Source organism: Salvelinus alpinus, chromosome 5, assembly GCF_045679555.1.
Source record: "Salvelinus alpinus chromosome 5, SLU_Salpinus.1, whole genome shotgun sequence".
NCBI classification, from domain to species: Eukaryota; Metazoa; Chordata; class Actinopteri; order Salmoniformes; family Salmonidae; genus Salvelinus; species Salvelinus alpinus.
Genome location: NC_092090.1, coordinates 10,302,924 through 10,319,783, shown reverse-complemented (window position 1 = coordinate 10,319,783; position 16,860 = coordinate 10,302,924). Strand labels below are relative to the sequence as shown.

At 48.8% G+C, this 16,860-nt stretch overlaps 1 protein-coding gene across 6 annotated transcripts in view; it reads left to right on the top strand.

Annotated features, from left to right (window-relative positions):
* LOC139575519 (C-myc promoter-binding protein-like) overlaps positions 1–16,860 on the top strand; it is a 252,682-nt gene that overhangs the window by 34,681 nt on the left and 201,141 nt on the right. For all 6 annotated transcript variants that reach the window (XR_011674965.1, XM_071400535.1, XM_071400533.1 and 3 more), the window contains exons 2-4: positions 10,039–10,365; positions 12,656–12,902; positions 15,115–15,184. Coding sequence is in view for 5 of the 6 variants with exons in the window: in XM_071400535.1 (XP_071256636.1) it covers positions 10,058–10,365; positions 12,656–12,902; positions 15,115–15,184 (625 nt within the window). In the remaining variant the exon portion in view is untranslated. The remainder of the gene's footprint in view (positions 1–10,038; positions 10,366–12,655; positions 12,903–15,114; positions 15,185–16,860) is intronic.

Here is a 16,860-nt window from a genome sequence, read left to right as displayed (position 1 = left end):
TCATGTTATATGGCTGTTGTTGAGGTGTCTGTCATGTTATATGGCTGTAGTTGAGGTGTCTGTCATGTTATATGGTTGTTGTTAAGGTGTCTGTCATGTTATATGGCTGTAGTTGAGGTGTCTGTCATGTTATATGGCTGTTGTTGAGGTGTCTGTCATGTTATATGGCTGTTGTTGGGGTGTCTGTCATGTTATATGGCTGTTGTTGGGGTGTCTGTCATGTTATATGGCTGTTGTTGAGGTGGTGTCTGTCATGTTATATGGCTGTTGTTGAGGTGGTGTCTGTCATGTTATATGGCTGTTGTTGAGGTGGTGTCTGTCATGTTATATGGCTGTTGTTGAGGTGGTGTCTGTCATGTTATATGGCTGTTGTTGAGGTGTTTTCTGTCATGTTATATGGCTGTTGTTGAGGTGGTGTCTGTCATGTTATATGGTTGTTGTTGAGGTGGTGTCTGTCATGTTATATGGCTGTTGTTGAGGTGGTGTCTGTCATGTTATATGGCTGTTGTTGAGGTGGTGTCTGTCATGTTATATGGCTGTTGTTGAGGTGGTGTCTGTCATGTTATATGGCTGTTGTTGAGGTGTCTGTCATGTTATATGGCTGTAGTTGAGGTGTCTGTCATGTTATATGGTTGTTGTTAAGGTGTCTGTCATGTTATATGGCTGTTGTTGAGGTGTCTGTCATGTTATATGGCTGTTGTTGGGGTGTCTGTCATGTTATATGGCTGTTGTTGGGGTGTCTGTCATGTTATATGGCTGTTGTTGAGGTGGTGTCTGTCATGTTATATGGCTGTTGTTGAGGTGGTGTCTGTCATGTTATATGGCTGTTGTTGAGGTGGTGTCTGTCATGTTATATGGCTGTTGTTGAGGTGGTGTCTGTCATGTTATATGGCTGTTGTTGAGGTGTTTTCTGTCATGTTATATGGCTGTTGTTGAGGTGTCTGTCATGTTATATGGCTGTAGTTGAGGTGTCTGTCATGTTATATGGTTGTTGTTAAGGTGTCTGTCATGTTATATGGCTGTAGTTGAGGTGTCTGTCATGTTATATGGCTGTTGTTGAGGTGTCTGTCATGTTATATGGCTGTTGTTGGGTTGTCTGTCATGTTATATGGCTGTTGTTGGGGTGGTGTCTGTCATGTTATATGGCTGTTGTTGAGGTGGTGTCTGTCATGTTATATGGCTGTTGTTGAGGTGTCTGTCATGTTATATGGCTGTTGTTGGGGTGGTGTCTGTCATGTTATATGGCTGTTGTTGGGGTGGTGTCTGTCATGTTATATGGCTGTTGTTGAGGTGGTGTCTGTCATGTTATATGGCTGTTGTTGAGGTGGTGTCTGTCATGTTATATGGCTGTTGTTGAGGTGGTGTCTGTCATGTTATATGGCTGTTGTTGAGGTGGTGTCTGTCATGTTATATGGCTGTAGTTGAGGTGTCTGTCATGTTATATGGTTGTTGTTAAGGTGTCTGTCATGTTATATGGCTGTAGTTGAGGTGTCTGTCATGTTATATGGCTGTTGTTGAGGTGTCTGTCATGTTATATGGCTGTTGTTGGGGTGTCTGTCATGTTATATGGCTGTTGTTGGGGTGGTGTCTGTCATGTTATATGGCTGTTGTTGAGGTGGTGTCTGTCATGTTATATGGCTGTTGTTGAGGTGTCTGTCATGTTATATGGCTGTTGTTGGGGTGGTGTCTGTCAAGTTATATGGCTGTTGTTGGGGTGGTGTCTGTCATGTTATATGGCTGTTGTTGAGGTGGTGTCTGTCATGTTATATGGCTGTTGTTGAGGTGGTGTCTGTCATGTTATATGGCTGTTGTTGAGGTGGTGTCTGTCATGTTATATGGCTGTTGTTGGGGTGGTGTCTGTCATGTTATATGGCTGTTGTTGAGGTGGTGTCTGTTATGTTATATGGCTGTTGTTGAGGTGTCTGTCATGTTATATGGCTGTTGTTGAGGTGGTGTCTGTCATGTTATATGGCTGTTGTTGAGGTGGTGTCTGTCATGTTATATGGCTGTTGTTGAGGTGGTGTCTGTCATGTTATATGGCTGTTGTTGAGGTGGTGTCTGTCATGTTATATGGCTGTTGTTGAGGTGTCTGTCATGTTATATGGCTGTAGTTGAGGTGTCTGTCATGTTATATGGTTGTTGTTAAGGTGTCTGTCATGTTATATGGCTGTAGTTGAGGTGTCTGTCATGTTATATGGCTGTTGTTGAGGTGTCTGTCATGTTATATGGCTGTTGTTGGGGTGTCTGTCATGTTATATGGCTGTTGTTGGGGTGTCTGTCATGTTATATGGCTGTTGTTGAGGTGGTGTCTGTCATGTTATATGGCTGTTGTTGAGGTGGTGTCTGTCATGTTATATGGCTGTTGTTGAGGTGGTGTCTGTCATGTTATATGGCTGTTGTTGAGGTGTCTGTCATGTTATATGGCTGTTGTTGAGGTGGTGTCTGTCATGTTATATGGCTGTTGTTGGGGTGGTGTCTGTCATGTTATATGGCTGTTGTTGGGGTGGTGTCTGTCATGTTATATGGCTGTTGTTGAGGTGTCTGTCATGTTATATGGCTGTTGTTGAGGTGTCTGTCATGTTATATGGCTGTTTTTGTGGTGGTGTCTGTCATGTTATATGGCTGTTGTTGAGGTGTCTGTCATGTTATATGGCTGTTGTTGAGGTGGTGTCTGTCATGTTATATGGCTGTTGTTGAGGAGGTGTCTGTCATGTTATATGGCTGTTGTTGAGGTGGTGTCTGTCATGTTATATGGCTGTTGTTGAGGTGGTGTCTGTCATGTTATATGGCTGTTGTTGAGGTGGTGTCTGTCATGTTATATGGCTGTTGTTGAGGTGGTGTCTGTCATGTTATATGGCTGTTGTTGAGGTGGTGTCTGTCATGTTATATGGCTGTTGTTGAGGTGGTGTCTGTCATGTTATATGGCTGTTGTTGGGGTGGTGTCTGTCATGTTATATGGCTGTTGTTGAGGTGGTGTCTGTCATGTTATATGGCTGTTGTTGGGGTGGTGTCTGTCATGTTATATGGCTGTTGTTGAGGAGGTGTCTGTCATGTTATATGGCTGTTGTTGGGGTGGTGTCTGTCATGTTATATGGCTGTTGTTGGGGTGGTGTCTGTCATGTTATATGGCTGTTGTTGAGGTGGTGTCTGTCATGTTATATGGCTGTTGTTGAGGTGGTGTCTGTCATGTTATATGGCTGTTGTTGGGGTGGTGTCTGTCATGTTATATGGCTGTTGTTGGGGTGGTGTCTGTCATGTTATATGGCTGTTGTTGAGGTGGTGTCTGTCATGTTATATGGCTGTTGTTGAGGTGGTGTCTGTCATGTTATATGGCTGTTGTTGAGGTGGTGTCTGTCATGTTATATGGCTGTTGTTGAGGTGTGGTGGTGTCAGACTGGTGTTAGATTTCAGGAAGTCTTAATTTTTCTTCACTAAACCAGAGTCATCATTCAACTCCCTGACACACAGAGCTAACCCTGGAGAGCAGGCTGTAATTTATCCTCTCTCCCACTCCTCTCTTCTCCTCCCCTCCCCTCTCCTCTCTCCCACTCATCTCTTCTCCTCCCCTCTCCTCTCTCCCACTCCTCTCTTCTCCTCCCCTCTCCTCTCTCCCACTCCTCTCTTCTCCTCCCCTCCCCTCTCTCCCACTCCTCTCTTCTCCTCCCCTCCCCTCCCCTCTCCTCTCTCTTCTCTTCTCCTCCCCTCCCATCTCCTCTCTCCCACTCCTCTCTTCTCCTCCCCTCCCCTCTCCTATCTCACACTCCTCTCTTCTCCTCTCTTCTCCTCCCCTCTCCTCTCTCCCACTCCTCTCTTCTCCTCCCCTCCCCTCTCTCCCACTCCTCTCTTCTCCTCTCTTCTCCTCCCCTCTCCTCTCTCCCACTCCTCTCTACTCCCCCCCCCTCTCCCACTCCTCTCTTCTCCTCCCCTCCCCTCTCCTCTCTCCCACTCCTCTCTTCTCCTCCCCTCTCTTCTCCTCCCCTCCCCTCTCCTCTCTCTCTCCCTCTCTTCTTCTCCTCTCCCCTCCCCTCTCCTCTCTCTCTCCCTCTCTTCTCCCCCCCTCCCCTCTCCTCTCTCCCACTCCTCTCTTCTCCTCTCTTCTCCCCCCTCTCATCTCTCCCACTCCTCTCATCTCTTCTCCTCCCCTCATCTCTCCTCTCTCCCACTCCTCTCTTCTCCTCCCCTCCCCTCTCCTCTCTCCCACTCCTCTCTTCTCCTCTCTTCTCCTCCCCTCCCGTCTCCTCTCTCCCACTCCTCTCTTCTCCTCCCCTCCCCTCTCCTCTCTCCCACTCCTCTCTTCTCCTCTCTTCTCCTCCCCTCCCGTCTCCTCTCTCCCACTCCTCTCTTCTCCTCCCCTCCCCTCCCCTCTCGTCTCTCCCACTCCTCTCTTCTCCTCTCCTCCCCTCCCCTCCCCTCTCGTCTCTCCCACTCCTCTCTTCTCCTCTCTTCTCCTCCCCTCCCCTCTCCTCTCTCCCACTCCTCTCTTCTCCTCCCCTCCCCTCTCCTCTCTCCCTCTCTTCTCCTTCTATTAGATACAGATTTCTAATATGGGATTGTGGAGTCTCTCTCTCTGTCTCTCTCTCTGTTTATTTCATTTCTAAATAATTCTGTAGTCAGCGTGATGAAGGCTTGTGATGCCAGGCTGATGGAGTCAGAGGGTGTGGAGAGGAGGGGATAATTATCCTGGGTGTGGTAACCTAGATGTGGCTAAATGTTTTGGCTCTGTGTTGGCAATATGCTAACTGGTCCTCTCTAAAACTAGGGTCGATGAGGCCGTTTCAGAGAGAGAGAGACAGGGAGAGACACAGAGAGAGAGAGAGAGAGACGCAGAGAGAGAGACACAGAGAGAGAGACACAGAGAGAGAGAGAGAGAGAGAGAGAGAGAGAGAGAGAGAGAGAGAGAGAGAGAGAGACGCAGAGAGAGAGAGAGACAGAGAGAGAGACACAGAGAGAGACGCAGAGAGAGAGACACAGAGAGAGAGACAGAGAGAGAGACAGAGAGAGAGACACAGAGAGAGACGCAGAGAGAGAGACACAGAGAGAGAGACAGAGAGAGAGACAGAGAGAGAGAGACAGAGAGAGAGAGACAGAGAGAGAGAGAGAGAGAGACGCAGAGAGAGAGAGGCAGAGATAGAGAGAGACAGAGAGAGAGAGACAGAGAGAGAGAGACAGAGAGAGAGACACAGAGAGAGAGAGAGAGAGAGAGAGAGAGAGAGAGAGAGAGAGAGAGAGAGAGAGAGAGAGAGACAGAGAGAGAGAGACAGAGAGAGAGAGACAGAGAGAGAGAGACAGAGAGAGAGAGACAGAGAGAGAGAGACAGAGAGAGACACAGAGAGAGAGACACAGAGAGAGAGACAGAGAGAGACACAGAGAGAGAGAGACAGAGAGAGAGAGACGCAGAGAGAGAGAGGCAGAGATAGAGAGAGGCAGAGATAGAGAGAGACAGAGAGAGAGAGACGCAGGGAGAGAGAGACAGAGAGAGAGAGAGAGAGAGAGAGAGAGAGAGAGAGAGAGAGAGAGAGAGAGAGAGAGAGAGAGAGAGAGAGAGAGAGACAGAGAGAGAGAGAGAGAGAGAGAGAGAGAGAGAGAGAGAGAGACAGAGAGTGAAAGAGAGAGATAGAGAGAGGGAGATGGAGAGAGAGAGAGAGACAGAGAGTGAAAGAGAGAGATAGAGAGAGATAGAGAGACATAGAGAGAGAGAGAGAGAGAGAGAGAGAGAGAGAGAGCTTATTTATTTTAACTTGTGTGCTTTAACCATTTGTACATTGTTACAACACTATATATATATAATATGACATTTGTAATGTCTTTCTTGTTTTGAAACTTCTGTATGTGTAATGTTTACTGTTAATTTGTATTGTTTATTTCACTTTTGTATAATATCTACCTCACTTGCTTTGGCAATGTTAACACATGTTTCCCATGCCAATAAAGCCCCTTGAATTGAATTGAATTAATTGAGAGAGAGAGAGAGAGAGAGAGAGAGAGAGAGAGAGAGAGAGAGAGAGAGAGAGAGAGAGAGAGAGAGAGATGCTTGTTCACCCTGTCCTTTCTCTCCTATTACACATCATCATTGCGTTCTCCCTGGCTGTGAGATAATACAGACTGAAGGACATTCAGCTTTGTCTTGGCTCTGTCTCTGGGGTTGAACACAATACACAATGTACTGTGGTCAGCTTGTTACGGTACAGATATCCAGCAGGGTATTCCATAAAATGTAAGTCATTTGATCCTGTCTCGAGTCAACATAGTCCAGCCGACGCTCTCTGCACCGTCCTTACCTTAAAGGGGGACTCCAGTCTCCAGACACAGTCACTGCCTGGGACTGTTAGCCCACTGAGCTAAAGCCTAGGTCTCTGGCAAGCCGGTTACTTATCACATGTGTAGTTGAGACTCGGGCCGGGTCAGGTCAGCTCTGCTCAGTGATATGAGGGAAGTCAGGGAACCACACTGTCTCTCAGGGCCCACGATATGAGGGAAGTCAGGGAACCACACTGTCTCTCAGGGGCCACGATATGAGGGAAGTCAGGGAACCACACTGTCTCTCAGGGCCCACGATATGAGGGAAGTCAGGGAACCACACTGTCTCTCAGGGCCCACGATATGAGGGAAGTCAGGGAACCACACTGTCTCTCAGGGGCCACGATATGAGGGAAGTCAGGGAACCACACTGTCTCTCAGGGGCCACGATATGAGGGAAGTCAGGGAACCACACTGTCTCTCAGGGGCCACGATATGAGGGAAGTCAGGGAACCACACTGTCTCTCAGGGGCCACGATATGAGGGAAGTCAGGGAACCACACTGTCTCTCAGGGGCCACGATATGAGGGAAGTCAGGGAACCACACTGTCTCTCAGGGGCCACGATATGAGGGAAGTCAGGGAACCACACTGTCTCTCAGGGGCCACGATATGAGGGAAGTCAGGGAACCACACTGCAGCAACAGTGGACCTCCTGATGCAGTCACACACTGACACTCACACTTTGTCACGCTCTTTCATGTACACACACTCCCTTCCCCTAGTACACTCCCTTCCCCTAGTACACTCCCTTCCCCTAGTTCACACTCCCTTCCCCTAGTACACTCTCTCTTCCCCTAGTTCACTCTCTCTTCCCCTAGTTCACTCTCTCTTCTCCTAGTACACTCTCTTCTCCTAGTACACTCTCCCTTCCCTTAGTTCACTCCCTTCCCCTAGTTCACTCCCTTCCCCTAGTTCACTCTCTCTTTTCCTAGTTCACTCTCTCTTCTCCTAGTACACTCTCCCTTCTCCTAGTACACTCTCTCTTCTCCTAGTTCACTCTCCCTTCCCCTAGTACACTCTCTCTTCTCCTAGTACACTCTCTCTTCTCCTAGTACACTCTCTCTTCTCCTAGTACACTCTCTCTTCTCCAAGTACACTCTCTTCTCCTAGTACACTCTCTCTTCCCCAAGTACACTCTCTTCTCCTAGTACACTCTCTCTTCCCCAAGTACACTCTCTTCTCCTAGTTCACTCTCTCTTCTCCTAATTCACTCTCTCTTCCCCTAGTACACTCTCTCTTCCCCTAGTTCACTCTCTCTTCCCCTAGTTCACTCTCTCTTCCCCTAGTTCACTCTCTCTTCTCCTAGTTCACTCTCTCTTCTCCTAGTACACTCTCTCTTCTCCTAGTACACTCTCTCTTCCCCTAGTACACTCTCTCTTCCCCTAGTTCACTCTCTCTTCCCCTAGTACACTCTCTCTTCCCCTAGTTCACTCTCTCTTCCCCTAGTACACTCTCTCTTCCCCTAGTTCACTCTCTCTTCCCCTAGTACAATCTCTCTTCCCCTAGTTCACTCTCTCTTCCCCTAGTTCACTCTCCCTTCCCCTAGTACACTATCTCTTCTCCTAGTTCACTCTCTCTTCTCCTAGTTCACTCTCTCTTCCCCTAGTTCACTCTCTCTTCTCCTAGTTCACTCTCTCTTCTCCTAGTACACTCTCTCTTCCCCTAGTTCACTCTCTCTTCTCCTAGTACACTCTCTCCTAGTACACTCTCTCTTCTCCTAGTTCACTCTCTCTTCTCCTAGTACACTCTCTTCCCCTAGTACACTCTCTCTTCTCCTAGTTCACTCTCTCTTCCCCTAGTACACTCTCTCTTCCCCTAGTTCACTCTCTCTTCTCCTAGTACACTCTCTCCTAGTACACTCTCTCTTCCCCTAGTACACTCTCTCTTCCCCTAGTACACTCTCTCTTCCCCTAGTACACTCTCTCTTCCCCTAGTACACTCTCTCTTCACCTAGTACACTCTCCCTTCCCCTAGTACACTCCCTCTTCCCCTAGTACACTCTCTTCCCCTAGTACACTCTCTCCTAGTACACTCTCTCTTCCCCTAGTACACTCTTCTCCTAGTACACTCTCCCTTCCCCTAGTACACTCTCCCTTCCCATGATGTGTGTGTGTGTGTGTGTGTGTGTGTGTGTGTGTGTGTGTGTGTGTGTGTGTGTGTGTGTGTGTGTGTGTGTGTGTGTGTGTGTGTGTGTGTGTGTGTTATGGTGTGTGTGTTAGGGTGTGATTGTTATGGCTTTGTGTGTGTGTTTATGGTGTGTGTGTGTGTGTGTGTTATGGCTGCGTGTGTTATGACTGTGTGTTATGGCTGTTCTTGCCATAATATGGACTTGGCCTTTTACCAAATAGGGCCATCTTCTGTATACCACCCCTACCTTGTCACAACACAACTGATTGGCTCAATCGCATTAAGAAGGAAAGAAATTCCACAAATGAACTTTTAGGAAGGCACACCTTTTAATTGAAATGCATTCCAGGTGACAACCTTATGAAGCTGGTTGAGAGAATGCCAAGAGTGTGCAAAGCTGTCATCAAGGCAAAGGGTGGCTACTTTGAAGAATCTCAAATATAAAATATATTTTGATTTGTTTAACACTTTTTTGGTTACTACACGTATCCATATGTGTTATTTCATGGTTTTGATGTCTTCACTATTATTCTACAACGTAGAAAATAGTAATAATAAAGAAAAGCCTTTGAATGAGTAGATGTGGTAAAACTTTTGACCGGTAGTGTGTATACTCTCTCTCTGTGCAGACCCAGAGTGTGGGGATGGGAGATGGAGGACAATGTGCTTTGTAGGTAGCATGCTAATTCTCTCTCTCTCTCTCTCTCTCTCTCTCTCTCTCTCTCTCTCTCTCTCTCTCTCTCTCTCTCTCTCTCTCTCTCTCTCTCTCTCTCTCTCTCTCTCTCTCTCTCTCTCTCTCTCAATTCAATTCAATTCAATTCTCTCTCTCTCACACACTTTCTCTCTCTCTCTCTCTCTCTCTCTCTCTCTCTCTCTCTCTCTCTCTCTCTCTCTCTCTCTCTCTCTCTCTCTCTCTCTCTCTCTCTCAATTCAATTCAATTCTCTCTCTCTCTCTCTCTCTCTCTCTCACACACTTTCTCTCTCTCTCTCTCTCTCTCTCTCTCTCTCTCTCTCTCTCTCTCTCTCTCTCTCTCTCTCTCTCTCTCTCTCTCTCTCTCTCTCTCTCTCTCTTTAATTCAATTCAATTCAAGGGGCTTTATTGGCATGGGAAACATGTGTTAACATTGCCAAAGCAAGTGAGGTAGATAATATACAAAAGTGAAATAAACAATAAAAATTAACAGTAAACATTACACATACAGAAGTTTCAAAACAATAAAGACATGACAAATGTCATATTATATATATACAGTGTTGTAACAATGTACAAATGGTTAAAGCACACAAGTTAAAATAAATAAACATAAATATGGGTTGTATTTACAATGGTGTTTGTTCTTCACTGGTTGCCCTTTTCTTGTGGCAACAGGTCACAAATCTTCTTTTTTTTTTTTTTCTTTTCTCTCTCTCTCTCTCACACTTTCTCTCTCTCTCTCTCTCTCTCTCTCTCTCTCTCTCTCTCTCTCTCTCTCTCTCTCTCTCTCTCTCTCTCTCTCTCTCTCTCTCTCTCTCTCTCTCTCTCTCTCTCTCTCTCTCTCTCTCTCTCTTTCTCTCTCTCTCTTTCTCTCTCTCTCTCTCTCTCTCTCTCTCTCTGCATCTCTCTCTCCTCCAGACCTACCCAGTGATGGGAGATGGAGGACAAGGGGCCTCGTGTAGCAGACTACTTCGTGCTGGCTGGTCTGACAGACTCCTCCACGCCACTGGAGCAGGAGATCCACTTCCACGATGTCTGCCACAAGACGGCCAAACCCAAGCCGCCCATCACCGACGTGGCTGTGGTGATGCGCTCGCTGGGGGAAGAGGTGCCTCCTGGGTACACGTGCGTGGAATCCACTCCGTCCGGCCTGTCAGCTGACCTGAACAACGGAAGTCTCATGGCACCACAGATCTTCCTGTGTTACAGACGAGGACGGGACAAACCACCACTCACTGACCTGGGGTAGGTAGACAAACCACCACTCACTGACCTGGGGTAGGTAGACAAACCACCACTCACTGACCTGGGGTAGGTAGACAAACCACCACTCACTGACCCGGGGTAGTTATGACCCGGGGTAGTTATGACCTGGGGTAGATATGACCTGGCTGGTTAATTAGACACATCTCTGACTGAGAGACCCAACTATAACAGGCTGGTTAATTAGACACATCTCTGACTGAGAGACCCAACTATAACAGGCTGGTTAATTAAACACATCTCTGACTGAGAGACCCAACTATAACAGGCTGGTTAATTAGACACATCTCTGACTGAGAGGAGACCCAACTATAACAGGCTGGTTAATTAGACACATCTCTGACTGAGAGACCCAACTATAACAGGCTGGTTAATTAGACACATCTCTGACTGAGAGGAGACCCAACTATAACAGGCTGGTTAATTTAACACATCTCTGACTGAGAGACCCAACTATAACAGGCTGGTTAATTAGACACATCTCTGACTGAGAGACCCAACTATAACAGGCTGGTTAATTAGACACATCTCTGACTGAGAGACCCAACTATAACAGGCTGGTTAATTAGACACATCTCTGACTGAGAGACCCAACTATAACAGGCTGGTTAATTAGACACATCTCTGACTGAGAGACCCAACTATAACAGGCTGGTTAATTAGACACATCTCTGACTGAGAGGAGACCCAACTATAACAGGCTGGTTAATTAAACACATCTCTGACTGAGAGACCCAACTATAACAGGCTGGTTAATTAGACACATCTCTGACTGAGAGGAGACCCAACTATAACAGGCTGGTCAATTCAGACAGCCTTGGTACAGCACCGTCCAACAACAGGACCGTTTTCTCTGTAATTGTAAACAAGATAAGATTAGCATTCCTGCAACATTATTTTGTTGAAATATAATTTGATCTCGAGAAATTAAGCTTATTGATTGCATCCAAATTGGCCATTTTAATTTATAGGATTCATATAATATCCAATAAATATAGTACCCAACATCCGATTTGGACCAAACTTTTTTTCTAACAAAGAGTAAGACTTTGTTTTTGTGTCAAAAGCCACCCATGAACCCCCACACCCCAACAACGAGTACAAAGTATCAGTTCTCTATGTCTGACTAGTAGTATGGAGCTGCTGCTTGGAGTATTGTTTCTTCATACTATGTCATGTATTTTTAGTCAATTAGATTGTCCACCCCCCCTGTTCAGATAAATGAGTCATTGAAGTCATTTATGTCCCCTCCTACATCCTGATATTACCAGGTTCTGATCACTAGATGGTGCTGTCCCTGCTATTAGGTGATACTTTTTTTTAAAGAATGTAGGATGGGACATAAACCTAAAAACTTCAATGAAAAAAACAGGTCTAGGGTTTCATGAATAAACAACTGATATTGTGGAAGGAGTGGAAGCGGTTGAAGCAGGGTCAGGGTCAGAGGTCATGGTTAGGGTCGTAGCTAAATGACAGATTCCTTTCCTCCTCCCAGTGTTCTGTACGAGTGGAAGGAGCGGTTGAAGCAGGGTCAGGGTCAGAGGTCAGGGTTAAGGTCGTAGCTAAATGACAAATTCCTCTCCTCCCCCCAGTGTTCTGTATGAGTGGAAGGAGCGGTTGAAGCAGGGTCAGAGGTCAGGGTCAGAGGTCAGGGTTAGGGTCGTAGCTAAATGACAGATTCCTTTCCTCCTCCCAGTGTTCTGTACGAGTGGAAGGAGCGGTTGAAGCAGGGTCAGGGTCAGAGGTCAGGGTTAAGGTCGTAGCTAAATGACAGATTCCTCTCCTCCTCCCAGTGTTCTGTATGAGTGGAAGGAGCGGTTGAAGCAGGGTCAGAGGTCAGGGTCAGAGGTCAGGGTTAAGGTCGTAGCTAAATGACAGATTCCTCTCCTCCCCCCAGTGTTCTGTACGAGTGGAAGGAGCGGTTGAAGCAGGGTCAGAGGTCAGGGTCAGAGGTCGTAGCTAAATGACAGATTCCTCTCCTCCCCCCAGTGTTCTGTACGAGTGGAAGGAGCGGTTGAAGCAGGGTCAGAGGTCAGGGTTAAGGTCGTAGCTAAATGACAGATTCCTTTCCTCCCAGTGTTCTGTATGAGTGGAAGGAGCGGTTGAAGCAGGGTCAGAGGTCAGGGTCAGGGTTAGGGTCGTAGCTAAATGACAGATTCCTCTCCTCCTCACAGTGTTCTGTATGAGTGGAAGGAGCGGTTGAAGCAGGGTCAGAGGTCAGAGGTCAGGGTTAAGGTCGTAGCTAAATGACAGATTCCTCTCCTCCTCCCAGTGTTCTGTACGAGTGGAAGGAGCGGTTGAAGCAGGGTTGCCACGTCATCCAGACCACGCCCTCCGGACGCCCTGCCAACATAAGCTCCACCTCCTCCCAGAGGATCTACGTGACGTATCGCCGCGCCACGGAGAGCCAGGCCTATGCCGCCCTGGCCGTCACAGACATCTGTGTCATCATCCCAGGCAAGGGAGAGACGCCACCACACACCTTCTGCAAGGTGGACAAGAACCTCAACAGCAGTATGGTGAGATGAAGGAGGGAGGAGGGAGGGAGGGAGGGAGGGAGGGAGGGAGGGAGAGAGAGAGAGAGAGAGAGGGAGGGAGGGATAACATGGATGCTACGCTCCTCTACCAAACCCCTTACTGTAAAACGCTCCTCTACCAAACCCCCTACTGTAAAACACTCCTCTACCAAACCCCCTACTGTAAAACACTCCTCTACCAAACCCCCTACTGTAAAACACTCCTCTACTAAACCCCCTACTGTAAAACGCTCCTCTACCAAACCCCCTACTGTAAAACGCTCCTCTACCAAACCCCCTACTGTAAAACACTCCTCTACCAAACCCCCTACTGTAAAACGCTCCTCTACCAAACCCCCTACTGTAAAACACTCCTCTACTAAACCCCCTACTGTAAAACACTCCTCTACTAAACCCCCTACTGTAAAACACTCCTCTACTAAACCCCCTACTGTAAAACACTCCTCAACCAAACCCCCTACTGTAAAACGCTCCTCTACCAAACCCCCTACTGTAAAACGCTCCTCTACCAAACCCCCTACTGTAAAACACTCCTCTACCAAACCCCCTACTGTAAAACGCTCCTCTACCAAACCCCCTACTGTAAAACACTCCTCTACCAAACCCCCTACTGTAAAACGCTCCTCTACCAAACCCCCTACTGTAAAACACTCCTCTACCAAACCCCCTACTGTAAAACGCTCCTCTACCAAACCCCCTACTGTAAAACACTCCTCTACCAAACCCCCTACTGCCTCCCTTCCCCCTGACCTCTCCACTGTCCCGTCTCCTGACCTCTCCACTCTCCCCTCCCCTGACCTCTCCACTGTCCCCTCCCCTGACCTCTCCACTCTCCCCTCCCCTGATCTCTCCACTGTCCCCTCCCCTGACCTCTCCACTGTCCCCTCCCCTGACCTCTCCCCTCCCCTGACCTCTCCCCTCCCCTGACCTCTCCACTGTCCCCTCCCCAGACCTCTCCACTGTCCCATCCCCTGACCTCTCCACTGTCCCCTCCCCTGACCTCTCCACTGTCCCCTGACCTCTCCACTGTCCCCTCCCCTGACCTCTCCCCTCCCCTGACCTCTCCCCTCCCCTGACCTCTCCACTGTCCCCTCCCCTGACCTCTCCACTGTCCCCTCCCCTGACCTCTCCACTGTCCCCTCCCCTGACCTCTCCACTGTCTCCTGACCTCTCCACTGTCCCCTGACCTCTCCACTGTCTCCTGACCTCTCCACTGTCCCCTGACCTCTCCACTGTCTCCTGACCTCTCCACTGTCCCCTCTCCTGACCCCTCCACTGTCCCCTCCCCAGACCTCTCCACTGTCCCCTCTCCTGACCTCTCCACTGTCCCCTCTCCTGACCTCTCCACTGTCCCCTCCCCTGACCTCTCCACTGTCCCCTCCCCTGACCTCTCCACTGTCTCCTGACCTCTCCACTGTCCCCTCTCCTGACCCCTCCACTGTCCCCTCCCCAGACCTCTCCACTGTCCCCTCTCCTGACCTCTCCACTGTCCCCTCTCCTGACCTCTCCACTGTCCCCTCCCCTGACCTCTCCACTGTCCCCTCCCCTGACCTCTCCACTGTCTCCTGACCTCTCCACTGTCCCCTCCCCTGACCTCTCCACTGTCCCCTGACCTGACCTCTCCACTGTCTCCTGACCTCTCCACTGTCCCCTCCCCTGACCTCTCCACTGTCCCCTGACCTGACCTCTCCACTGTCCCCTCTCCTGACCTCTCCACTGTCTCCTGACCTCTCCACTGTCCCCTGACCTGACCTCTCCACTGTCCCCTGACCTGACCTTTCCACTGTCCCCTCTCCTGACCTCTCCCCTCCCCTGACCTCTCCACTGTCCCCTGACCTCTCCACTGTCTCCTGACCTCTCCACTGTCCCCTCCCCTGACCTCTCCACTGTCCCCTCTCCTGACCTCTCCCCTCCCCTGACCTCTCCACTGTCCCCTCTCCTGACCTCTCCCCTCCCCTGACCTCTCCACTGTCCCCTGACCTCTCCACTGTCTCCTGACCTCTCCACTGTCCCCTCCCCTGACCTCTCCACTGTCCCCTCTCCTGACCTCTCCACTGTCCCCTCTCCTGACCTGTCACAATTCAGGGTCACTGTGGACTGCTCTTGTCAACACATTACTCAACTGATTCCCGGCGGTGTGTTTGGAAGGTGGTGTGATTCATATCCAAACAACACGTGTCATCTCTGTTTTCAGTGGGGTTCCTCGGTCTATCTGTGTTACAAGAAGTCTGTGGCCAAGACCAACACCATAGCCTACAAGGCAGGTGAGTGAACGTCCCTGGGAGAGGAGAAATTACATTTATCTGTAGAAATCCTAAGATATGTGTCTAAGATATGTCTCCTGCACACCACCACGCAGGAGGTGAAATATCTCCGCAGTCAGGAGGATATTATTGCCCGTCTTAAAACAGACATTTGTCATGGTTTATCATATACTGTGTATAAGGCCACCAAAAATTCTGGGATTTCCATACCCAACTATAACACTTTCCGTCAAGATAGAACTGCCAAAGGGGGAGGAGTTGCAATCTACTGCAGAGATAGCCTGCAAAGTTCTGTCATACTTTCCAGGTCTATGCCCAAACAGTTCGAACTTCTAATTTTAAAAATTAATCTCTCCAGAAATAAGTCTCTCACTGTTGCCGCCTGCTACCGACCCCCCTCAGCTCCCAGCTGTGCCCTGGACACCATCTGTGAATTGATCGCTCCCCATCTAGCTTCAGAGTTTGTTCTGTTAGGTGACCTAAACTGGGATATGCTTAACACCCCGGCAGTCCTACAATCTAAGCTTGATGCCCTCAATCTCACACAAATCATCAAGGAACCCACCAGGTACAACCCTAAATCCGTAAACATGGGCACCCTAATAGACATTATCCTGACCAACCTGCCCTCCAAATACACCTCTGCTGTCTTCAATCAAGATCTCAGCGATCACTGCCTCATTGCCTGTATCCGCCACGGGTCCGCGGTCAAACGACCACCCCTCATCACTGTCAAACGCTCCCTAAAACACTTCTGCGAGCAGGCCTTTCTAATCGACCTGGCCCGGGTACCCTGGAAGGATATTGACCTCATCCCGTCAGTTGAGAATGCCTGGTCATTCTTTAAAAGTTACTTCCTCACCATATTAGACAAGCATGCTCCGTTCAAAAAATGCAGAACCAAGAACAGATATAGCCCTTGGTTCACTCCAGACCTGACTGCCCTCGACCAGCACAAAAACATCCTGTGGCGAACTGCAATAGCATCGAAGAGCCCCCGCGATATGCAACTGTTCAGGGAAGTCAGGAACCAATACACACAGTCAGTCAGGAAAGCAAAGGCCAGCTTTTTCAAGCAGAAATTTGCATCCTGTAGCTCTAACTCCAAAAAGTTCTGGGATACTGTAAAGTCCATGGAAAACAAGAGCACCTCCTCCCAGCTGCCCACTGCACTGAGGCTAGGTAACACGGTCACCACTGATAAGTCCGTGATAATCGAAAACTTCAACAAACATTTCTCAATGGCTGGCCATGCCTTCCTCCTGGCGACTCCAACCTTGGCCAACAGCCCCGCCCCCCCCGCTGCTACTCGCCCAAGCCTCCCCAGCTTCTCCTTTACCCATATCCAGATAGCAGATGTTCTGAAAGAGCTGGAAAACCTGGACCCATACAAATCAGCTGGACTTGACAATCTGGACCCCCTATTTCTGAAACTGTCCGCCGCCATTGTCGCACCCCCTATTACCAGCCTGTTCAACCTCTCCTTCGTATCATCTGAGATCCCCAAGGATTGGAAAGCTGCCGCGGTCATCCCCCTCTTCAAAGGGGGAGACACCCTGGACCCAAACTGTTACAGACCTATATCCATCCTGCCCTGCCTATCTAAGGTCTTCGAAAGCCAAGTCAACAAACAGATCACTGACCATCTCGAATCCCACCGTACCTTCTCCGCTGTG